Source organism: Chaetomium tenue (genome assembly GCF_020726465.1).
Source record: "Chaetomium tenue strain MPI-SDFR-AT-0079 chromosome Unknown F5144scaffold_2, whole genome shotgun sequence".
In the NCBI taxonomy this organism is placed as follows: domain Eukaryota; kingdom Fungi; phylum Ascomycota; class Sordariomycetes; order Sordariales; family Chaetomiaceae; genus Chaetomium; species Chaetomium tenue.
The window spans coordinates 1,709,457-1,728,887 of record NW_027117330.1 but is presented as its reverse complement, the minus strand read 5'-3'; the positions used below and the strand labels follow the sequence as shown (position 1 = coordinate 1,728,887).

The window sequence follows — 19,431 nt, the reverse complement described above, 5'->3', positions numbered from 1 at the left end:
TGCCGTATACAGGATGCGCGACCTGCATAGATGTAAAGCTGCCTCGTGCTTGGTCCATTCTTCTAAATGCAAACCGTAAGAATCAATCTTCCCCATCATGGGCAGACAGGAAACGAACTCTCCACAGTGCGGCTTTCAGATTCTTCCGGGCCAGCCGTAGAGGTGGCACGGGCCCAAGTCGTCAAATCAGCCCACAACAGTCAAAAGCACCCCCGATCCCCCCCAAAAGAGTCGATTCCCCGCCAAGCCTCTCGCAACCTTTCGACGCCTCACTTTAGTCCCCTGATTCCCATTTCTCTCCCACTTCGACATAACGGTTATTGTGGTTCGAGGCCGGGACCACAATCCCATTCTTGAATCCTAAAACTCACAATACTTCGTTCACCATATTTTGCAAAATTTGTCTGTCGCTAAAATTTGTGTCTACCGAAAGGTGACCGAACGGCTTAAAGTTTCGACGTTCTGCCGAGAGAGCCACCCCAATTTTCATCAATCGGGCGACCGCTTTTGCACCCACGAACCCAGTCGCTCCTCTTGGTCCCCTACCTTAATCTTGCCAATCCCAACCCCCCGTCCCCCAAACTCCACAGTCCACCTCCCACCGCGACACGTCGTTGCCGCAGTTGTCGATCTCGCCCAAACGTCCGCCCAACTTCTCGACGAACACTGTGGTCTCATAATCATTACGCGCAATTCTTTCTCTTCAATACCGCTGCCGCCTGCGCTACCAACGATTTTTTTTCTCCCGACTGTCCCACCGGGGACGTCGCATAACCCGCGACTGGGCCATCGTCAGAACCAGCCGCGACAACTCCCAACAATCCGCGCCGCGGTCGCAATCGCTCTTTCGCTTTCTACTTACGGTCATTCGGCGCTCCGTGACGGTTACGCGACCGTCTCGCCACTTTGCACATTCCCGGTCCGGCTCCGACGAAGGTAGAGCCTTCAACCACATTCGACGACTCGCGTCCAGCTTGGCATGCGATAGAGCAGGAGGAAATTGGTTCGATATCCGCTTGGTGGGTAACTGGCAGCTCTGGAGGTGATGGCTAGTATGGGGCCAGGTTTTATGCCGCACCCTGGCGGAATGCAGCAACACCCAGGCGGCGCCCCAGGGCATCCTATGGCTCCCGGTATGGCGCATAACCCAAGTCAGCCTGGCACAAGTGCGGGCGGCATACCGCACCAGCTTGTTGGGCACATGGGGGTCTCCAATTCTGGCCCTCAGATGAGCGCTGCCGCCCTCATGGGAGGAATGCCACCAGGGAACCCAAACGCCCACGCCATGCAACACTTGAGTCAGGCACAAGTCCAGCAGATGTACCACCCCCAAATGGGCCAAATGTGTAGGTACCTCGTAACTCTTTGCGTGCACTCGCACCCGAAGGTGTGCTAACCGCAATGCTCAGACGCCGCGAACAACCAACAGCTTCAACAACAACAGAGGCTCCAGCAGTTGCAACACCAGCAGCAAACAAGAGCGGCGCTGATGGCTCAGCACGCCATGTTCAGTGGTGGTCAAATGGGTGTACCCATGAATCAGATGACCCAAGCACAGGCTGCCCACATGGCGGCGATGAGCAGGAGGATGCCGGTAGCTTCCCCCTTCCACTTCCAACAGGCGCAATTAGCTCAACAGCACCAACAGCAGGGCCAACCCATGAACGTAAGGCAGCCTCGGCCGCATTGGATCTCTTGATTTATGGCAAAATGCGTAGGTTCAGCGAGTGAATGTTATGCTAACAAACATCTCTAGCCGAACATGCTCGCCGCCCAGCAAATCGCAATGCAGCAGCAGCAGCAGATCCAGATGGGACAACAAGGAGGCAACCCGAATCAGCATCCTATGACTTCGCAGCACCTCAACATGCACCAGGCCCAGATGGCCGCGATTCAACATGCCCAACACTCGCAGGCTCAGCAATCCCAGCAGGCCCAACAGGCTCAACACCAAGCGGCGCAACAAGCAGCGCAGGCTCAACAGGCCCAACAAGCCCAGCAGGCCCAGCAGGCCCAGCAGGCTCAACAAGCCCAGCAGGCTCAACAAGCCCAGCAGGCCCAGCAGGCTCAGCAGGCACAACAGGCTCAACAAGCTCAGCAGGCCCAGCAGCAAGGCCCGGGACAGCAACAACAACCACAGCAGCCCCAACAACAGCAACAGCAGCAGCCTACTCCCGGGCAACCACAGCAGCAGCAACCGCCGGGTTCGCAGCCCGGGCAACCTGGGCAGTCCGGACCCGGACCGAATACACCGGCGCCGCCGACTCCCGGTCCCCAAGGCCACACGCCACAACCTAACCCCCAACAGCAACCCCCGCAATCCCAACAACCGCCGCAGCAACAACAGGCGCCGCAGCAACAACAACAGCAACAGCCGCCTCAGCCGCAACAGCAGCAAACTCAGGTCGTGCCGCAGACTCCTCAAACTACGCAATCACAACACCAAGCTCAGTTGATGGCTCAGATGCAGGTGCAAGCACATGCACAAGCGCAGCAACAACATGCTATACAAGCACAACGGAGGGATCCCCCCCTGAGCCTAAAGGGTATGTGTTTGCTGAAGTTGATGCAATTCAGCGAGCACCTCAGCGGGTTTACGGTATGTCTTCCGCTCGCGAGCGATGCTCTGTATTTAAACTGACACCTTATCAGGGCGTCAAGGGTCGGGACGACCTGGAGTACTGGAACAACTTCGTTAAGCGTTTCTTCTCACACAAGGGCGCATTTAAGCACTCGATTCTCATCAGAGATGGCGAGGATCAAGTTCAGCATAAGCATTATGAGATTGCATATCCCGCCATTGCGCGCTACTTCCACACCCATTTCGATAGCGGCGTCAAGTCGATGCAGTTGGTCCTGGACAAGGGGACAACCGATCGGATAATGCCCAACGACTGCCACATGATATTGAACGATAAAGCGAGCCTTGTCTATTGGTTTGAGGATGGCGCACACCTTGTTGCGACTGGCACTCTCCGTGTTTACTTTGACAGCGAGCATAAGTTCGATATCTTCGAATTTGAGACGACGGGCCACGAGGAGTACGTCTCGAGACGACTGGTGATCCAAGCCGCCAGACCGTCGCACAACTGGGTCAAGGAATGGCGCAATCTCAACACCCAAGATCCCAAGCAATCTCCCGAGATGAGCAAGAAAAGCAAACCAAAACCAGCCAAGGCCCCCCCTGGGCCTCCGCCCGACATCGAGCTTCCTCACTCCGTGGTCAAGAGCGGTATGGGGATCACGGAGGCTGTGTATCAGTTTCTTGAGGTACCATCGGTTCGCATCGCCCCCGCCTTATCGATACAGCACTGACTCTTAGCAGATGGTCGAGATTATGGGCCAGATGGGCCCGCTGTTTGGTTACTACCATGCTCACCCTGGATTGGCGCCGTATGCCGCGCTCGATCAGTACCTCAACCAGGTCAACGCCGGCGCTCAAGTCATGAACGGCCAGCCCATGCCACAGGGCGGGCCGAGAACTCCTGGGTTTGGCCAATTTCAGGTTGGCGCGAGCCCCGCCATGGCCAACCAAATGTTGCCGGGCTCTCCTCATATGGTCGGCAGCCCGGTCCCAGTACCGATGTCGGCACCAATGATGCAACTCCAGGCGAGTCAACAAGGCACCAATTCCAGTGGGCCGAGCGCCAACACGTCGCCGGCACAGAACAGCAATAAAAGACGGAGACCGTCAACGGTGAAGGCTGAGGAGGATGCGCCCGCATCAGCTCCGACGCCCGTGCCTATTGGAACTCCGCAGCTGAACGGAGTCCAGATCAAGGGGAAGCAACCCCCGACTCCTCGCATGCCGAAACGGCACAAAACCGGAAACAATCCGGTATAACACAGATTTTTACCGGTTATCTCATGAGTGGAAGGCTTCTCCCCGAAAAAAATCGATGTTGGACGACTCTCCTGGCATATCACGTCTCCGGTTGCGTTTAGACAAGGCTAGATTATAGCCCGGTACCAGAATCGGCACGATCGCGTTTCCCCCCCTAACCTGGGCAGGGTGTTCTTGGGGAATCCCTCACCTCCCAAACTTGTGGAGTCGGGTCCAAACGCGCGTCGTTGCTCTGGGAGTACTATTATTATGGTGTCATATTGGCGTTAGGATCAGGGGATCTTAATACCGCTGTTGTTATTGTTCTTTTGCTTTGGACATCATTTGGAATCGGTTGTTTTCTGGGCGGAAGGGCTGGAGTCAAAACCAATCTGATCTTGTTCTCATGAGTTTGAGGTTTCATCTTGCTCGAATGCTCATCGTCCCTTTCCTTTCGTATGTTTTTTCCCCTGCCCTTTTTTGTTTTACCGGTGGTGGCCCAGCTAAGAGCATTTTCTGGAATCAGACCCTTCATATACCCCCCTTTTTATTCTGCATCCCCTATTCTATCCACAACACATATCCCCACCTCATGCGTTATGCACACTATTTATTTCTTTTCACACCCAGAGTTGTGTTTATTCATGTTTTACCCCTCCCCTCAAACTCACAATTTACGAGCAATCTCGCTCCTGAACCGAAGACGGGGCAACGGTCGCGCTTCGGGTGCTTATCACAATACACCACCATGGCCATCTCCGCGGCAAGGGGAGGGGGGAGGGGGGAGGAGGGTAACATACGGACATCTTGGTTGAACCCTTCTGTTTCTCGTTTGCGGGCTCGCCACCGTCCATACATACGCTGGAGGGTCCAGGATCTTTATTTTCTTTTCTATTTTTCTTCTTTGATATTTGGTGGGGCAGCATCTCAAAATCCATGCAGCAAGGAAGACGAGTCAATGATGGATGGTATGGCGGTGGTTAATGAACAGCGGTGGAGTGGCAGGGGAAGACGAGGTGACTTGCAGAAGGGGCATCATGGCTCGTCTGTTGTCTATCATCGGCCAGAAAGAAAAGCAAGGGGGCGGAAGGCGGGAGGAGTCTGGCGTGGTGGCATTGCTTTAATCGTTCTTATGTAAAATAGTTTTGTTTTATTGATTGCTTGGCCTTTCAGGCGATGTCGCGCCTCTGGTTTATTTACTAGCATTACATTCTACTGACTGCATCAAAACGTGATCCTACAGTTGTGCTTTGCTTCGCTAAGTGGGTGTGATGGTGTTAGGGGATTCGAGCAAGTCATTTACTGCCCATTTTTTGATTCGCCTGATATGAGCTCGGTTTGATCGGTTGCTCCCTGTTTTGCCGGTGCTGGTATCTCTAACTATAAACGAAGACTTCGAAAACATGGTAAAATCTTTACCCTAGACTAGATAGGGTAGAGTTTCTTGTATTTAAGCTCACATTTACTCAACCGCGGAGGTGAAGTCAAGGACGAAGTTGAGAAAATACTAGACGCTATTCCTCGGAATCCCAGAGTCGGAACCACAGCCTTGTCTGACTGTGTAGTGACAACTAGCCTATTATTACCTGATTACAACTTGTACGGATGGAAGTGTTGTAGTTGCGAGTCACGGGAGGCGGTAGTCATGTGGCTTGAGAACGGGGAGTCATCACGTCATCCATCCACTCTTCCCAGTGTCAGAGTCATCATCCGAATCGGCAGCATTCAATAGGTCTAGTTTATCGGATAACTTGACCGAAGCACACCACATGTTGATTCGTGAGAGGAACACGTCAAGTGGCCTGACAAAAAAACATAAGGGCACACTAAACACGCCCCCCTCGGGCGACAAATCACCACGACACGTGTAATCCTCAAACTCTACTAAACAATAGTGTTGATTGACTGCCTAACGCGCTATTCCCTCCTCATCCAGTGTCTCCGTGTATCCACCATGCCGTGCCAAGTCGGGGATGGGCACGACCCACTCCCGGCCGGAGCTACCAACACATGTAGGCCGAAGCGGCCGTTTCGAACATGAGAAGCCCACGGTCTAGTCTAGCTTGCATCGCGGGGCCACCATGAAGACGCAAAATCGGCAAAGATGATAAAGTGGCTTTGTGGCGTGAACCAGGAGAGATCTGACAACCGTGAGCCAAGCCGGCGGGGAGTCGTTCTCCCTCACCGCCTGATCACTCCCTGGCCGAGCGCGTTGTGATGTGTAGATTGTTATCCCTCCTCAGCTCCTCATAGCCACGCAGCCACTGCCGAGAAAGTCCGGCAAAAAGGAAAAGGCAGTGCATGATAGTCCAGTCCCAAAGAATCCCTCATTCTCGAGTCTTCCCAAACCAATAGCCGAAAACGCCGCTAACACATTAAAATGCAAGAATAAAGTCGAGGGTTCCTGACTCAGGCAGTTTCGAAGTTTCCGAAGGTGTTCTCGCCCGAGTATGTGATGTAAAGAAACCTGCCATTGGACCCTGTTAGCATCTTGTGCAAAGCGGTAGGCCATGTAACTGGCGGGCTCGGAAACAACTCACCCGTCTTCATCCTTGTGCTCCTCGTAGATGCTGCTCATGAGCGCGGCGGTGGGCGGCAGAACCTCGTCGACGAAGATAAAGATCGCCTTCTCCGGGGAGAGCTTGATCCGCTTGCGGATCACGTACACGAACTGGCCGACGGTGAGGTCTGAAGGTACGAGGTACTTCTTCTTATCGATCGTAGCGATGTCACTCTTCTCGACCTTCTCGCAGATGACCTAGATCGCGCGAAGATGTCAGTAATCTGTTGTGTGCTGCTTGTTGCGCGGACGGGTCGGGGGGAGCGACGGGATTCGGCGGGGTTCTCCGTGAACCGTTGAACCGGTGCTTCACCGCCAGTAGAGGATAACTTACAGGAATGCGATCCGCATATTTCTGGCGGATGCGCTCGGCCTCGGCCTTGCGCTTCTCGAAGGGATGCTCGTCCTTAAACTTGCTGCGCATTTTGATGATTTTGTGATTGATAGATCGATAGACTGAGTGATGCTGATGCGAGGGTGCGGTGCTCAGTGATGGCTGAACGGAATGTTAGTGACGTTGTTTCTGCGAGAGACTGGGTGCCGAGCGAATTTATGATGGGCGAGCGACGGGTTGTGGATATACCTTTGTTGTCGAACGAGAAGGGTGGAAGCTGTTGGAAGAAGGAGGTCGAGGTTCTGAGTTGCGTAGGTACGCAGGCGCCTTGATAAACGGCGGCTTGGGGGGGTGCCGAGTCGCACGGCACAGTTGGTGGAAGGCGGGGCTGACTTGATGACGAATGGGGAGGGAGCAGACCAGCCGCATCAGGATTGGCGTGGCTGGAGCCTTGGATGAATCAGACGGCCTGTTCACATGGGCTTCTCGAGGCCGGCTGAGGCCAGGTGCTTGCCACTTTGCTTGTTCAGCGAGCTCAGCTGCCTCGATTTCCTTCGGTGATTGACCCCCTGATCAAACCGAACTATGGTGTTATTAAATTATGATGCACATACCAAGCTAAATACTAACTACCGAGCGGAAGTCTTGACCGAAATAAGTACTCTCACTAATGGTTAGTTACAGGGCGTATTGTCCTTTGTGTCAGACCGGAGGGATTAGCCCGCGGCTGTCGTCGCTCGATCGTTAACTAGGACGTATTTCGATCCGCTTCCTCTATGACATCACTTGTTTTCCTTCTACGCATCATATGCTGTGGATGCCGTCAATGTGATGGAGCAGCTTCGGATAGCTGCTTCGCTTCTCGAATGCCGCTAAGTCCACCCCGCGGCGGTGTGGGTTTAATCGCCGCGCCCAGACCGAACCGGGGCCGGACTGTTTTGGCACAGGCAAAGGTTCCGCTCCGCTGGGTCACTTTCGAGTTCTGGATTTTGGGGAAACATCTGATTTTGACAGCGAAATCAGCCGAGTGAGGCGCCGGATCTTGCAGGAACAGCGGATTTGAAGAGAGAGCCCCATCGGCGTGCGCCGGCTTCTTGATTACCGTATTCGGCAAGTGGCCTTATGTCTGCGCCCATAATCGTCTGATTGTTCCTCGAGTTCGGCATCTTCCCGCTACGTAGTCGCTGGGCATAAGACGCCGCTGCGATGGCTTCCCGGCGTCCAGCTCTCCGTCTTCTTGCGCAATGCAAGTCGCGCAGTCAATCGAGGAGTGCACTGGCTGCCAATGCCAATTGGGTCTCTCGGAGAGCTTTGTCAAGTTTCCCTAGCCCTAGCACTCCAGATCAAGCCCTCGCACCGCACAGGAGGTACTTGGGCTGGATCGCCTTTGGGCTCTTGATCGCGGCGCCGCTCACGTACAAGATGGTATGCTTCGGCGCATGGCTGAATTCCTCTCCCATTGCGAACAGTTTGGCTAACACCTCTCCTGCGCAGGCGATCGACGAACCCCACCGGATGGACACACCGACCCTCGCCGAGCGCGACCAGCAGCTCAAGACGGAGCAAGGCGTTTCCGACGTTTCCCCCATGCGCCTCCGTATGGAGAAGTTCGCCAAGGAGCAGCAGAAGGCTATTGTACGGGCTCTGGAAGAGGTGGACGGCACCCGGTTTCGAGTAGACGAGTGGCAGCGCAAGGAGGGCGGCGGCGGCATCACCTGTGTCCTCCAGGATGGTAAAATCTTTGAGAAGGCCGGTGTCGGTGTCAGTGTCGTCTATGGCACTCTACCGAAGCCAGCCATTCTCAAGATGCGCGCAAACCACAAGAACATCGCCGACGAGAACAACATCCCCGACAGCCTCGAGTTCTTCGCTGCAGGGCTCAGCTTGATCGTACACCCGAGAAATCCCATGGCGCCGACGGTACACCTCAACTACAGATACTTTGAGACAGCCAACCCGGACGGGTCGTCGGGCGCATGGTGGTTCGGCGGCGGTTGCGACCTGACACCGAGCTACCTCTTCGACGAGGACGCAGTACAGTTCCATAAGTCGCTGAAGGATGTGTGCGACAAGCACGACAAGGGCTACTACCCGAGGTTCAAGAAGTGGTGCGACGAGTATTTCTACAACAAGCACCGCGGCGAGTCGCGGGGCATCGGTGGTATCTTCTTTGACGATCTCGACGAGACGGTTTCGGACCGAGAGAACCTATTCGCCTTCGTCCAGGACTCGCTCAAGTCATTTCTACCGACTTACATTCCTATTGTGAACAAGCGCAAGGATATGGCGTTTACTGAGCAAGAGAAGGAGTGGCAGCAGATTCGCAGGGGCAAGTATGTCGAGTTCAACTTGGTGCACGACCGAGGGACTGCGTTTGGGTTGAATACGCCAGGCGCTCGTGTAGAAAGTATTCTGATGAGCTTGCCCCTCACGGCAAGCTGGAAGTACATGTACGAGCCAGAGCCGAAGAGCAGAGAGGCACGGCTGGTTGAGGTGTTGCAAAACCCCAAGGAATGGGTATAGACGATGGAAGAGCGAGGCGTTGTATTGGTCACTTGAAAATGTACTCTAGCTAGACATGATAGAACTGTATTTAGGCCTTTTTTCATGTCCACTACCTACTACCTATGCTGCGTTGCTGTGATGAGTGCTGCCTGAGGACAACTCCTTGTCGCTCTGCCATCTTGGTCCCGCATCAACTTAACCTCGAAGTATAAGGTACAACAACAAAAAGTCAAATAACCGCAATTTCCCAACTCAATTCCCCAACTCAATCCCTAACTCAACTCCCACCTATGAACAAGACAATGGAATCCCTCTTATCGCAACCCTCCAATCCCCCAACCAAACCCACAACCCCCCACCTCCCCCCAACCCGCACCCTCCTAACCACCCTCCTAAACGCCATCGCCGCCATCCCCCTCACCCCATCCCCAACAACCCAACCACCACCAACGCGAGCAGCACCACCACCACCACCGCCAACAGCAAACCAAAGAAGCGAAAACAAAAACAAACCCCCCCAAGAAAACCCCCTCCGCCGCGTCCCCGCCTCCCACCGCCACCTGATCGTCACCCTGCACGTGCTCTTCCCGGGGCTGGTGCTGCCCGCGCTGGACCTGCTGGAGCGCGGGTTTGTGGCGCGCGTGGCGCTGGCTGATTGTTCCACATCCTCTAGCTCGGGTGGCGGAGGTGCGGGGATCGAGGGGGGTGGTGTGGAGGGTGGGGATGGTGGCGTTGTTGGGGAGGCGTCGGCGCGGGGCGGTGGGTTAGGGAAGAGTGAGGAGGGGATGGTTCTTGCCGGGGCTGGTGGTGAGCGACGAGGGGGGCGCGGGAATGCGTTCTACTTGGTGCAGTCGGCGGCTGCGGTGGAGGCTGCTCGCGAGAGGCGGCGCAGACGGAAACATAGTGATGATGGGGACGAGGCGGATGGTGTAGGGGGAATGGGTATGGGGAGTCAGGAGAAGGGATACATTGTACGGCTGGATGCGTGGCATTGCAGTTGTGCTGCCTTTGCGTTCGCGGCTGTCCAGGGGGAGATTACGGCTTCCTACGGCCGGGCGGGCGGGGAACGGGAAATGGGTTTTGAGTATGCATCAGCCGAGCCGAGCGGTGTCTCAGTGGAGGCAGCAGAGTGGTCGTTTGGTGGCATGAGCCTGGATGGGTTGGAGGCTGGGGATGGGGAAGGGGTTCCGGTATGTAAACATCTGCTGGCGTGCTTGTTGGCTGAGAGATGGGACGCAGCGTTGGGTCAGTATGTGGTCGAAAGAAGAGTGAGGAAGGAAGAGATGGCAGGTATTGTCGCGGATGTCTAATCGGGTTTAGACGGTCAAGGACAGCATCATTGACGAGAGAGGAATGGGGGTTCGCTGGATGTGCGTTATGCGGCAGGGCGGAAGTAATATTCCCGCGAGCGCTGCAACGCCTTGGAGGTCCAAGAGGATGCTTCAAGATCCCGAGGCCTGCCTTTTACTGCCGTAATTCAACACGCCCTAGGCGGGCAACTCCGGAATCTCTTACAGTCATTCATAGCGCTTGGCTCTATCTAGCCTATTTCTTCTTGTCCTTGGACCCTTCCTTTTCCTTGTCTCCGCTACTCTCCTTAGAATCGCCGCTGACTGGGCTGCCTTCCTTCTTCTCGCCTTCCTTGGCGCCATTCTCGCCTTCCTTCTTGGCTGCCTCCTTCTCCTCCTGTTGCTGCCGGTTTTGGATCTTGTTCTCGATGAGGTCGTGGAAGGCGGTGATCGCTCGGATGAGACTGCTCAGGTAGATGGCCATAAGCTGGTCGTTGGACTTGACACTCATCGCGTAGTTGAGCTCAGTGTCGCCCTTAGCCCCGTTTGCCGCAGCGCCAGGCTTGGGTGTGGAGAGATTCGGCAGCAGGTTGAAGACGTCCTGGAGATTCCCCAGAATTGCGTGGTTGACCGGGAGCTGACCGTCGAGGACTTTCTGCAGGTACGCTTGGATGTCGCGCAGGCGAAGGTGAAGGCCTTGCAGTGACTGGAGTTGGTTGGTGACACGTGTGGAAAGAGTGCCGACCGCTACGTCCCGGATGTCGCGCAGGAGGTGTTCGACACCGATTTCTTCAGCTTCCTCGGCCTCGATAATTGTCGGTGTGTGCACGAAAGTCTTGGATGTGGTGGTGCCGTCCTGTACAAGCTCAGTTAGCAACCTCTCAAGCAGGGATTTCGGAAAGCACCCACATCCTTGATCTCCTCCACCGCAAAATACGCATCTGTGGGAACGCCAGATTCCTTCGGTTGGACGTCAATGATGACCAAAAGCGGGTTGGGCGTGTAGCGCTTGAAGAGCTCGTTGATCTCGAGATCGGAGGCCCGTAGCTTGGGACCCGAGTGGTACCACCCTATTAGTTTCTCGCGCGCATTGACTTTCTTGAACATTTCGTTCATGGATTCGACGTAATTGTGATCTAGGAACCAGACTGAGGGATCCTTGTCGTCCTCCTCGAAGGGAACTGCAGCATCTGGTCAGCAAACACCACCAGGGCGCCCGTTTGGTTGCATATGCTTACCCGCAAAACTGTTTGACACTCGCACATTTTTGCCGTCATTCTGCCCTAATAGCACACCCACGACCCGCTTGGTTTTGCTCTTGAAGGCTTCTGTGCGGTTGTAGTGGTCGACGACGGAGAGTAGCACTAGCGGGGCAACCGAGACGTTGCGCGTCACTAGCGACAGCGTCTCTGCGGTTGTGGCTGGCATGACGAGGATATGGTGGGAAAATAAAGAGTCGGCGTTTCTATGTTGATGTGTGATCGTGGGTCGGGTTCGGAATTGCGGGTTTGAGGTTGTCTGTTTTTCGTTGGTGTTGCTTGTGTCAGTCGTCGTCACGCAGTTCGCTGCCTCGCCAGTTCAAGGTCACTCCCTAATCAGGCTAGTTCGAGACTGTCAAGGTGTTGGGAGCACAAGGCTGGAGGGGCGGGAGCGCTTGGGCCAACATGGGTGGAAAGATTGAAAGAAGCTTTGACCTTCTTGAAGAGGCAGGTTACCTAAGCCGGGGTGGGCCTTACCCACTAACTAGGTGCGCGGGTCCGCGCGGATTACGTAATTCCAAATGCTAATGTAATCGCTAAATATGCATCTAACAGAACAGTGCCCCGCGCCTCCATCAACGCCATCGCCAGAACTAATTACAATACATCTGAATACCGCAGAGGGCATGCCCTTGAGGTCCTTATATGGCCAACTGCATGGCACTTCGTACACTTGCTTGGAGCCCGACGGGGCTCAAGTGCCTGGACCTGGGCCTCAACTGCCTCAAACTGACTCGGCTCCCGCTTTGTACTTGATTTGGGGAGTGAGCTTTGAGCCCGAATTGGCTCAATGCGCTGGCGAGGCTTAAGGAGTAGCTGTGGGGTTCCCTTGCGCTTTAAATGCCAATGTGAGTGGAAGTGGTTGAGAAGAAGAGGCTCGCCTTGGAGAGCATCAAGTGCATGCAAGCATGGGAGCCCGTAGACACGAGTAAAAGTACCTGTGCAAGTTAGGGATCGAGGACGGTCTGTCTCTGCAAGTAGCTTCCGTTGCTCCTCGACCTTCCTTAACGCCTCGTGTGACACCCATCCTCGTACGACTCCATACAATGCCCCAGAAAGCTCAAGCGGAGTCCGAGTCTGTTGCCTTGCCTGCCATGCTTGTAACTCGGCGAGCTGGTTCTGGAGAGCAAGTCGGATTGCCTTCTAAGCCTCGAAGAGGTTGAATGTCGATCTCCTCAAGTATGACTTGAGGAGGGCGTGGATCCCTTCTACTCGTGAGGTAGCTGTATTGCCAAAATGAGTCGACTGGTCGACCCAAGCGCGTACAAGCTTCTCCTTGAATGGGATAAGCCACGTGGTCTTGATATACCCGACCTCGTTGGGGTGTTCAACAGCGTATTTTTGTTGAAATTGTGCAAGCCGGTTGGCATACTCCTCTTCTGTTGGCGAACTAATGATCGAATGCCAAGAGTCGTAGAATTCTTTCCACTTCTCAGCCTCCGGGAATGCTGGTTGGCATCGGGCAAGGACTGCCTTGTTCGCATGCCAGATGCAGATGAGCGTTGCAGCAGAAGGGAAGAGCGCTGAAGCTGCATTTATGGCTGCAAGGCAGCGGTCCGTAAGAATTACAGACGGGAGAGTAGTATTGCATTGCTCGTACAGTGACTTTAACTGCTCGAGAGCCCAAGTGTAGTCTTCCTCTGTCTCGCCGCTCAGGAATGCAAATGCAATACAGAAAGACCGTTGTGCTGCATCAACGCCAATCATATCAAGGAGAGGCATGCCGTACTTATTCGTCTTGTATGTACAGTCAAGAAGTAGTAGCTCAGGGTAAACTTGAAGGTAAGCAAGGGAGTCGGGATGCGCGAAGAGAACTGCTGTGACACGGCCATCTGGTGTAAACTGGATTCGACTCCAAAAGCCCTCCTTCTCGAGTTGGTTGGCTAGCGCATGAATCGGGCTCTGGCCTTCACAAGCATCTCGACGTACATCCGCGATCCGGTTGTAGATATCTTGCCGGGTAGCTAGCGAGCCACTTTGTCGTACAAGGGTCTGAATCTCTTTCGGTGCGAGACCAGCGTTCGAGAAGTCTGCAAGTTGTGAAGTACCTCCAGAGAGTTGTCGATGAACTGGATGCGCGACTGGGTGTTGGCTTGGTTCATGGTTATGTACCGAGAATCGAGAATCGGGGCGGTGTTTAAGAACCCAACTACCATCGGACGACTCTTTAGCTAGGACCGAGAAGGGGCAGCTGGTCACTCGACTACTAGTTCTTCTCTGGCGACTGCTTGATGCCTCGGGGGGCCGGCGGCCTCGGTCGCAGGCGTATGTAACTGTCATTCTCCCGCTCTTCTCGGTGGTCGACTTTCCAGTCGTGAAGGCGTAACCTCTCGTTATAGCCCATGCATTGATTGCTTCAAACAAGGCGTTTCGAGAGTCGTAAATATTCTCAGGAGGGAGGCAGTCGTCTGCAAAAGAGGTGGCCATCGCGGCGGCGGCGGTATCGGTGGTGGTGGAAGTGGTGTTGGCGTTGATGGAGGCGCGGGGCACTGTTCTGTTAGATGCATATTTAGCGATTACATTAGCATTTGGAATTACGTAATCCGCGCGGACCCGCGCACCTAGTGGGAGCCTGGGCCTTACCCAGCTGCCTGTTCCGTCACGCTCCTGCGTGCCATTACGCGGCAATGCGTGCCCTTGAATACATGTAAAACGAGGGGCCGCTCCTGTCGCAAGTCGATCCAGGGTCGATCCCCTTGCCACCTAACAACATCACCTACCACCTGCAAATCGGCGTCATCGCTTTTCCCGAACATCAACTTTTTGCGAAAGTGAAATATAACTGCGACTTCCACCACTTTCAACCCATTTACAGGAAGCGGTAAATTAACCGTACGGAGACCCACCAAGCCGCAATCATGAGGCCGTTCTCGTTCCTTATCGCCGGTCTCACACTGGTTTCTGGTGCCATCGCTGTCGACATCCAGAAGTCGGTTCTCGTCACCTATCCGCCCGAGACTCCCGACTCGGTTGTGGCCCAGGCCAAGCAAGCTGTGGTTGACGCTGGCGGAATCATCACCCACGAGTACACCCTAATCAAGTAGGTTCCCGGCAACATCTCATGAAACCTATTATACGCCTGCTATTTTGCGACACTGCATACTAACTAAAGTAGGGGGTTTGCGGCAAAGGTTGGCGAGAAAGTGCTCGGCTCGGTTTCGGCATGGGGAAAGGACTACCAAGTGCTGGTTGAGGAGGACCAGGAAGTCCACCAGATGGGCGGCGGCGGTGTCGGTCTTTGAGGAGAGGTTCTTTCTGCACCACAATGAATGGGAGACGATCACGCGATAACGAGCCACGAGGCATTTCGCGAAAGCAGATGATGCGTGGGAGCCAGCGTTTGCCGGCGATTGGAAGAGGGATAGGGAGTTTCTTAGGCGTTATGGGAAGGTTCCTTGAGCAGCGCGTTGGAAGTGAGGCAACAACTGCGAATTGTTGGATTTATTGCAGATTACATGAGATACCGAGCAGCAAGCTGCGTTTACTGTCAGATTTCGCAACACCGCTAATATGACTAGAAAGAAGGCCAGTGATGGCATTCCGCCCAACCTCTAAAGGTCAATTTGAGTCGGTCAACTACCTACCTAGGTACTAAGCAAGGCACTTGGAGCGTAGGTTGTTCAACTTTGGTGTTTTTCAACCAGACATGAAACAAAGATATTTGCAGAGAATACCTGGACGAGGGGTGCCTATGTGCGAAACCCGTACATTCCGCTCATGAGGTAATCTAACTAATTCCACTAATAGTTATCCCGTGGAACAGTCCCACGAACGCGGCTCTGGTTTATGCATGGAGGCGTCCTGCGACCAAGCCCCTGTTGTCTCCCCCGCAGCCAATCGACAAGGCCACAGCTCCCTTCCAGGGATCGCCCTGGGCGCAGGGTGGAACCCTGCCAAATGCCCCAGAGTCACTGAAAACCGACCTGAACAATGCCTTTCACAGGAAACACGACACAGCGCGATGATGAAACACGGGAATCCAGACTGATGCAAGATTTCCAGCACAGTTACTGTGACCCTTTGTGTGTTTTTATAGCGCCGCGCAATGGGCGTTTCCCAATAATAACCGACCCGTCGTTGCCCTCGAGATAACGCCCGAAAGGGTCTCTCCTGTCTTGCTTCCTAGATTGGCCTTCACAAGCTCCCAAGTACCACATTTTGTCACCGCCATACACTCGACCATGACACAGTACAGCCCCCTCACCCAGGCGGCCCTCCTGAAATGGGCCAACACCTTCGAGACTCGGCACAAGGCCGAGACGTTGCAGGACCTACGAGACGGCATCATCCTCGGTTACATTCTCGAGCAGATGCTGGCCCCCGAGTTCCACGCGTCTAGCCTCATCCTCACTCCACAGTCTGATCACGACAACCGCCAGAATCTTGAGACTGTTTATCGTGGCCTAGCACGTTTCCTTCGTACCGATAACCCACTGCTCGCCCCATCGCCCTCCGAGTTCCGCGCCATCGCCGAGAACCCGACCGACAATGCGCTGTGCGAATTTCTCTCCGCCTTTCTCACGGCCGCCTGCATGGGCTCGCTCTCGAGGACATACGTCCCCAATATCCTCACCCTCGATAGTCAAACGCAGGGCGAAATCGCAAAGATCATCAACCAGAAGACCGACCTGCGCTCGGACCGAGAGGGAAAGGCGGAGGAGCCACAGGACGATAACGTAGATACGGACGTGGGCATCCATGCTTATAGAGACCCGGACTTGATGGCCGAGGAGCTGGGTCAGATGAAGGGCAAGGTCGATACTCTCAAAAAGCAAAACGCCGATCTGCAATCCCGCCTAGACAAGCTCCTCGACACCCGTGAGGCCATGCTGAGGGACCTCAGACACGCACAAGATGAACTTACGACCCTAAAAAGAGCTAGGGGCTCCGACGTGACGTCTGCCATCAAGGATCTGCGGAGCGAAATCCGTGACAAGATGACCGAGATTGACCGGCTGGAGGACCTGTTGGAAAAGGAGTCCGTGCGGTCAACGAGATATGAGAAGGAGAACGAGATTCTGCGCGCAAAGTCCGAGCGGCTAAAGGACCTCGAGGACAAGGTCACCGTGCTCGAGCATGAGACAAGACAGCAGCAGCAGCTGATCAAGGGGCTGGAAAACTACAAGAAGAAGGCCCAGGACCTGACCGTCATCCAGCAAAGGAACCGGGTTTTGGACGAACAGATCCTACAGCTGGAGCAAGACCTCCGAAACTTCGACGACGTCAAGGCCCAGAACCGGAAGCTCCAAAAGGAGATCGAAGAGAAGGTCAGGGTCTTGACCACCAACGAGCAGGAGATCATCTACACGCTTCAGTCCAAGAATGTCCTGCAGGATGCCAACGAGGAGCTTAAGAGGAGAGTCGAGTATCTGGATTCCAAGCGACAACTCGATGAGAACACAATCAGGGAGCTCCAGGAGCAACTCCAGCTTGGCGATGTGCCCCAGCCTGGCTCTGAAAGTCCAGGCGCCTCGACTGCCATGTTTAGCCTCGAGCAAGAACTCGAGACCACCTCTGATCCGTCCGTTGCCCTTCGCCTCGAGCTCCAGCGCCTCAAAGCCGAAAATAGCCTCCTGCGTAACAACATGGCCGTGGCCTCGGAGAACGAAAAACTCCGTAGCGAGCTCGACAGTGCCAACCAAAAGGTGGACCACTACCGCATTCAGTGCACGGAGGCCATGGAGAAGCAGGCCGTTGCTCAAGAGCATATCAATGCTTTGATCGAGCACGCCACCGGTGAAGGGTCAGTTCTCGGCGTCGACGCCGCCCTGGCTGTGAATCCCAACCTTCAATTACTAATGCCGAGTTACTTCAGGGACGTCGCTTTCGTCAATATCCGCCGGAACCTGCTCGATACCACGCGTGACCTCGAAATTGTCCGCAAGCGCGCGCAGGAGCTAGAGCGCGAGGCCGCTGACCGCGGGCGCGAGCTGCTCCGCCTAAAGACAGACCGTATGTTGCGTGAATACATGGGCGGAAATGCTTCCAATCGTGAATGCTTTGCTGACCTGGACTTTTCTCTCCACACAGTCGACGCGATCGGAGAGGAGCAGACCACAGCGCTAGCCACCCTCAAGTCTTCCGACGAGCTCATCTCAGAGTCGCTGCGCACCGAGCTTGAGGCTACACGCAAACAGCTCGCGCAGCGCGACTTTGAGCATGAGCAAATGAAGGATCAACTCATGGGCGCCCTGCTATCCAAGGACAAAGTCCAAAAGAGGCTGGACGACGCACTGGCGTCTGCTGACCAGCCTACCACCTCGCAGGAGGAGTCCGCTGTTCAAGCCAAGGGCAGAAAGGAAGATGCCGAGAAGATCGAGAAACTCAAGACTGCGCTCAAGCAGAAGATGGAGGTGCGTCTCGACATGTCCCCAAGGCTTGATTCGCCTTATATGGCTTCCTTTTTGGGGGTTGAATACTCGGAAACGGGGGTGTCGCCGCAAGTACGAACGGCGCCCCTGAAGCCCAAGGGGCAGAAGACACAAGAGAAATGGAAAGGGTGGATTACGAACCTTTTACGCGCGAGGGCATTCTAACCACCCGGCCCTCTTTACCACTATCCACCTCTCCCCCGAACGGGTTCAAGTGGATGCCTCCATCTTTAGATCGGGGCCAGTTATATATATGTTCTGGTCACTAATGAGGTTGTCAAAATAGCAACTAGAAAAGTCGGAGCAAGAAAAGTATGATCTTCAACGACGGCTCAAGCTCGCAGAAAATGGCGGCGCATTCGCCGCTCACAAGGTATGTTTTTTGCTTCCAATATTATTTATTATTTATTTTCTAGGAATTTCCGCCCCATCCGCTTTGTTCCCATGCGATTGCCTCCCCCGGCAAACCTTCTTCGTGTGCCCCTGTCTCTCAGTACGGTGAGGTCACAATCTAACGTTTTCCAAGGCCGCGACCGAACAAATCATCAACAACCTGCAGCGCGAAAACGCCATGATCACCACCGCCTGGTATGACCTCACCAGCCGGCTGCAGAGCAACCACGTGGTGCTGCAGCGGCGGCACGACGCGCCCCGGAGCTGGCTAAACAAGCAGCGGCAGATGGTGAATGGTGAGTTTGCCAACCCCCCTTTTTTCCCCACTCCTCTTCCCCCTACCCCTTTCTTTTCTATTTTGAGTCTCATAATATTAACTGTCTGTGTGTGTAGCTACGCCGAGGAGGTAGTGGCTCCGGGAGTGTTAGCAGCTGATTCGTCTTCGGCGCGGGTCCCTCTTCGTCGTCTGCTTTTCCTTCTCGTGGCCCGGCGACCGCTGCACCGTCGGCGGCCTGTTCTGGTCTTTGTTGAGCATAGCGTGGGCGTGGCTTGTTTGTTGCGTGGTTGAGGACGGTGGCGGCGCCGTGCCGTCAGAGCGGGAGCCCGAGCCCCAGCCCGAGCCCTTGTCGTCGCCGTCGCTAGCGGCGTCGTTGTGAGGTCGCCTTGCCTTTATTCCTTCTTTTTTTATTTGGACGGGGACGTGTTATAGACGTAGTCTGGCCTTGTGGTGTGGGTGTGGGCTAGACAGGGGTTGGTTTGCATACGGAATACCCTTTTTTTTTTATACAAGAGGAGGAGACAGAGTTTTGGGGATGATGGTGGTGAGCTTTCCGGGCTTTGCCATGCGGGTAGCTGCAGCCAGGTATCGGTTTTCCGCGGCCGTACATTCTTCTTAGA

The 19,431-nt window shown here is 54.8% G+C and overlaps 7 protein-coding genes across 7 annotated transcripts; 5 read left to right on the top strand and 2 right to left on the bottom strand.

Annotated features, from left to right (window-relative positions):
- Nucleotides 1–1,045: 1,045 nt before the first annotated feature.
- F5144DRAFT_590111 (LIM-domain binding protein-domain-containing protein) lies at nt 1,046–3,844 on the top strand (the record flags this gene model as incomplete). The annotated part of the gene is made up of 5 exons (XM_066790130.1): nt 1,046–1,346; nt 1,410–1,666; nt 1,757–2,599; nt 2,653–3,270; nt 3,326–3,844. The coding sequence occupies 5 exons, from the start codon at nt 1,046–1,048 to the stop codon at nt 3,842–3,844; spliced, it is 2,538 nt and encodes an 845-aa protein (XP_066646240.1).
- A 2,388-nt stretch (nt 3,845–6,232) lies between these two features.
- F5144DRAFT_483467 (autophagy protein Atg8 ubiquitin like protein) lies at nt 6,233–6,807 on the bottom strand (the record flags this gene model as incomplete). The annotated part of the gene is made up of 3 exons (XM_066785394.1): nt 6,233–6,290; nt 6,364–6,581; nt 6,718–6,807. The coding sequence occupies 3 exons, from the start codon at nt 6,805–6,807 to the stop codon at nt 6,233–6,235; spliced, it is 366 nt and encodes a 121-aa protein (XP_066646239.1).
- Nucleotides 6,808–7,923: 1,116 nt separating this feature from the next.
- On the top strand, nt 7,924–9,240 carry F5144DRAFT_544840 (Coproporphyrinogen III oxidase; the record flags this gene model as incomplete). Its single annotated transcript, XM_066787322.1, has 2 exons — nt 7,924–8,142; nt 8,212–9,240. 2 exons carry the CDS (start codon nt 7,924–7,926, stop codon nt 9,238–9,240), a joined length of 1,248 nt encoding a protein of 415 aa, XP_066646238.1.
- Nucleotides 9,241–9,524: 284 nt separating this feature from the next.
- Nucleotides 9,525–10,532, top strand: F5144DRAFT_599363 (uncharacterized protein; the record flags this gene model as incomplete). Its single annotated transcript, XM_066791002.1, has 1 exon — nt 9,525–10,532. The coding sequence occupies one exon, from the start codon at nt 9,525–9,527 to the stop codon at nt 10,530–10,532; it is 1,008 nt and encodes a 335-aa protein (XP_066646237.1).
- A 117-nt stretch (nt 10,533–10,649) lies between these two features.
- On the bottom strand, nt 10,650–12,022 carry F5144DRAFT_106515 (26S proteasome regulatory subunit rpn-8). Its single transcript, XM_066782113.1, has 3 exons — nt 11,750–12,022; nt 11,421–11,692; nt 10,650–11,367 (listed from the first exon to the last, which is right to left on the bottom strand). Exons 1-3 carry the CDS (start codon nt 11,937–11,939, stop codon nt 10,768–10,770), a joined length of 1,062 nt encoding a protein of 353 aa, XP_066646236.1. The 5' UTR covers nt 11,940–12,022; the 3' UTR covers nt 10,650–10,767.
- A 2,227-nt stretch (nt 12,023–14,249) lies between these two features.
- On the top strand, nt 14,250–15,409 carry F5144DRAFT_526429 (uncharacterized protein). Its single transcript, XM_066786830.1, has 3 exons — nt 14,250–14,264; nt 14,332–14,810; nt 14,886–15,409. Exons 2-3 carry the CDS (start codon nt 14,629–14,631, stop codon nt 15,010–15,012), a joined length of 309 nt encoding a protein of 102 aa, XP_066646235.1. The 5' UTR covers nt 14,250–14,264; nt 14,332–14,628; the 3' UTR covers nt 15,013–15,409.
- Nucleotides 15,410–15,855: 446 nt separating this feature from the next.
- F5144DRAFT_106342 (uncharacterized protein) lies at nt 15,856–19,081 on the top strand. The gene is made up of 6 exons (XM_066782112.1): nt 15,856–17,513; nt 17,586–17,722; nt 17,801–18,123; nt 18,428–18,514; nt 18,668–18,830; nt 18,928–19,081. The coding sequence occupies exons 1-6, from the start codon at nt 15,952–15,954 to the stop codon at nt 18,942–18,944; spliced, it is 2,289 nt and encodes a 762-aa protein (XP_066646234.1). The 5' UTR covers nt 15,856–15,951; the 3' UTR covers nt 18,945–19,081.
- The last annotated feature ends 350 nt before the right edge of the window (nt 19,082–19,431 follow it).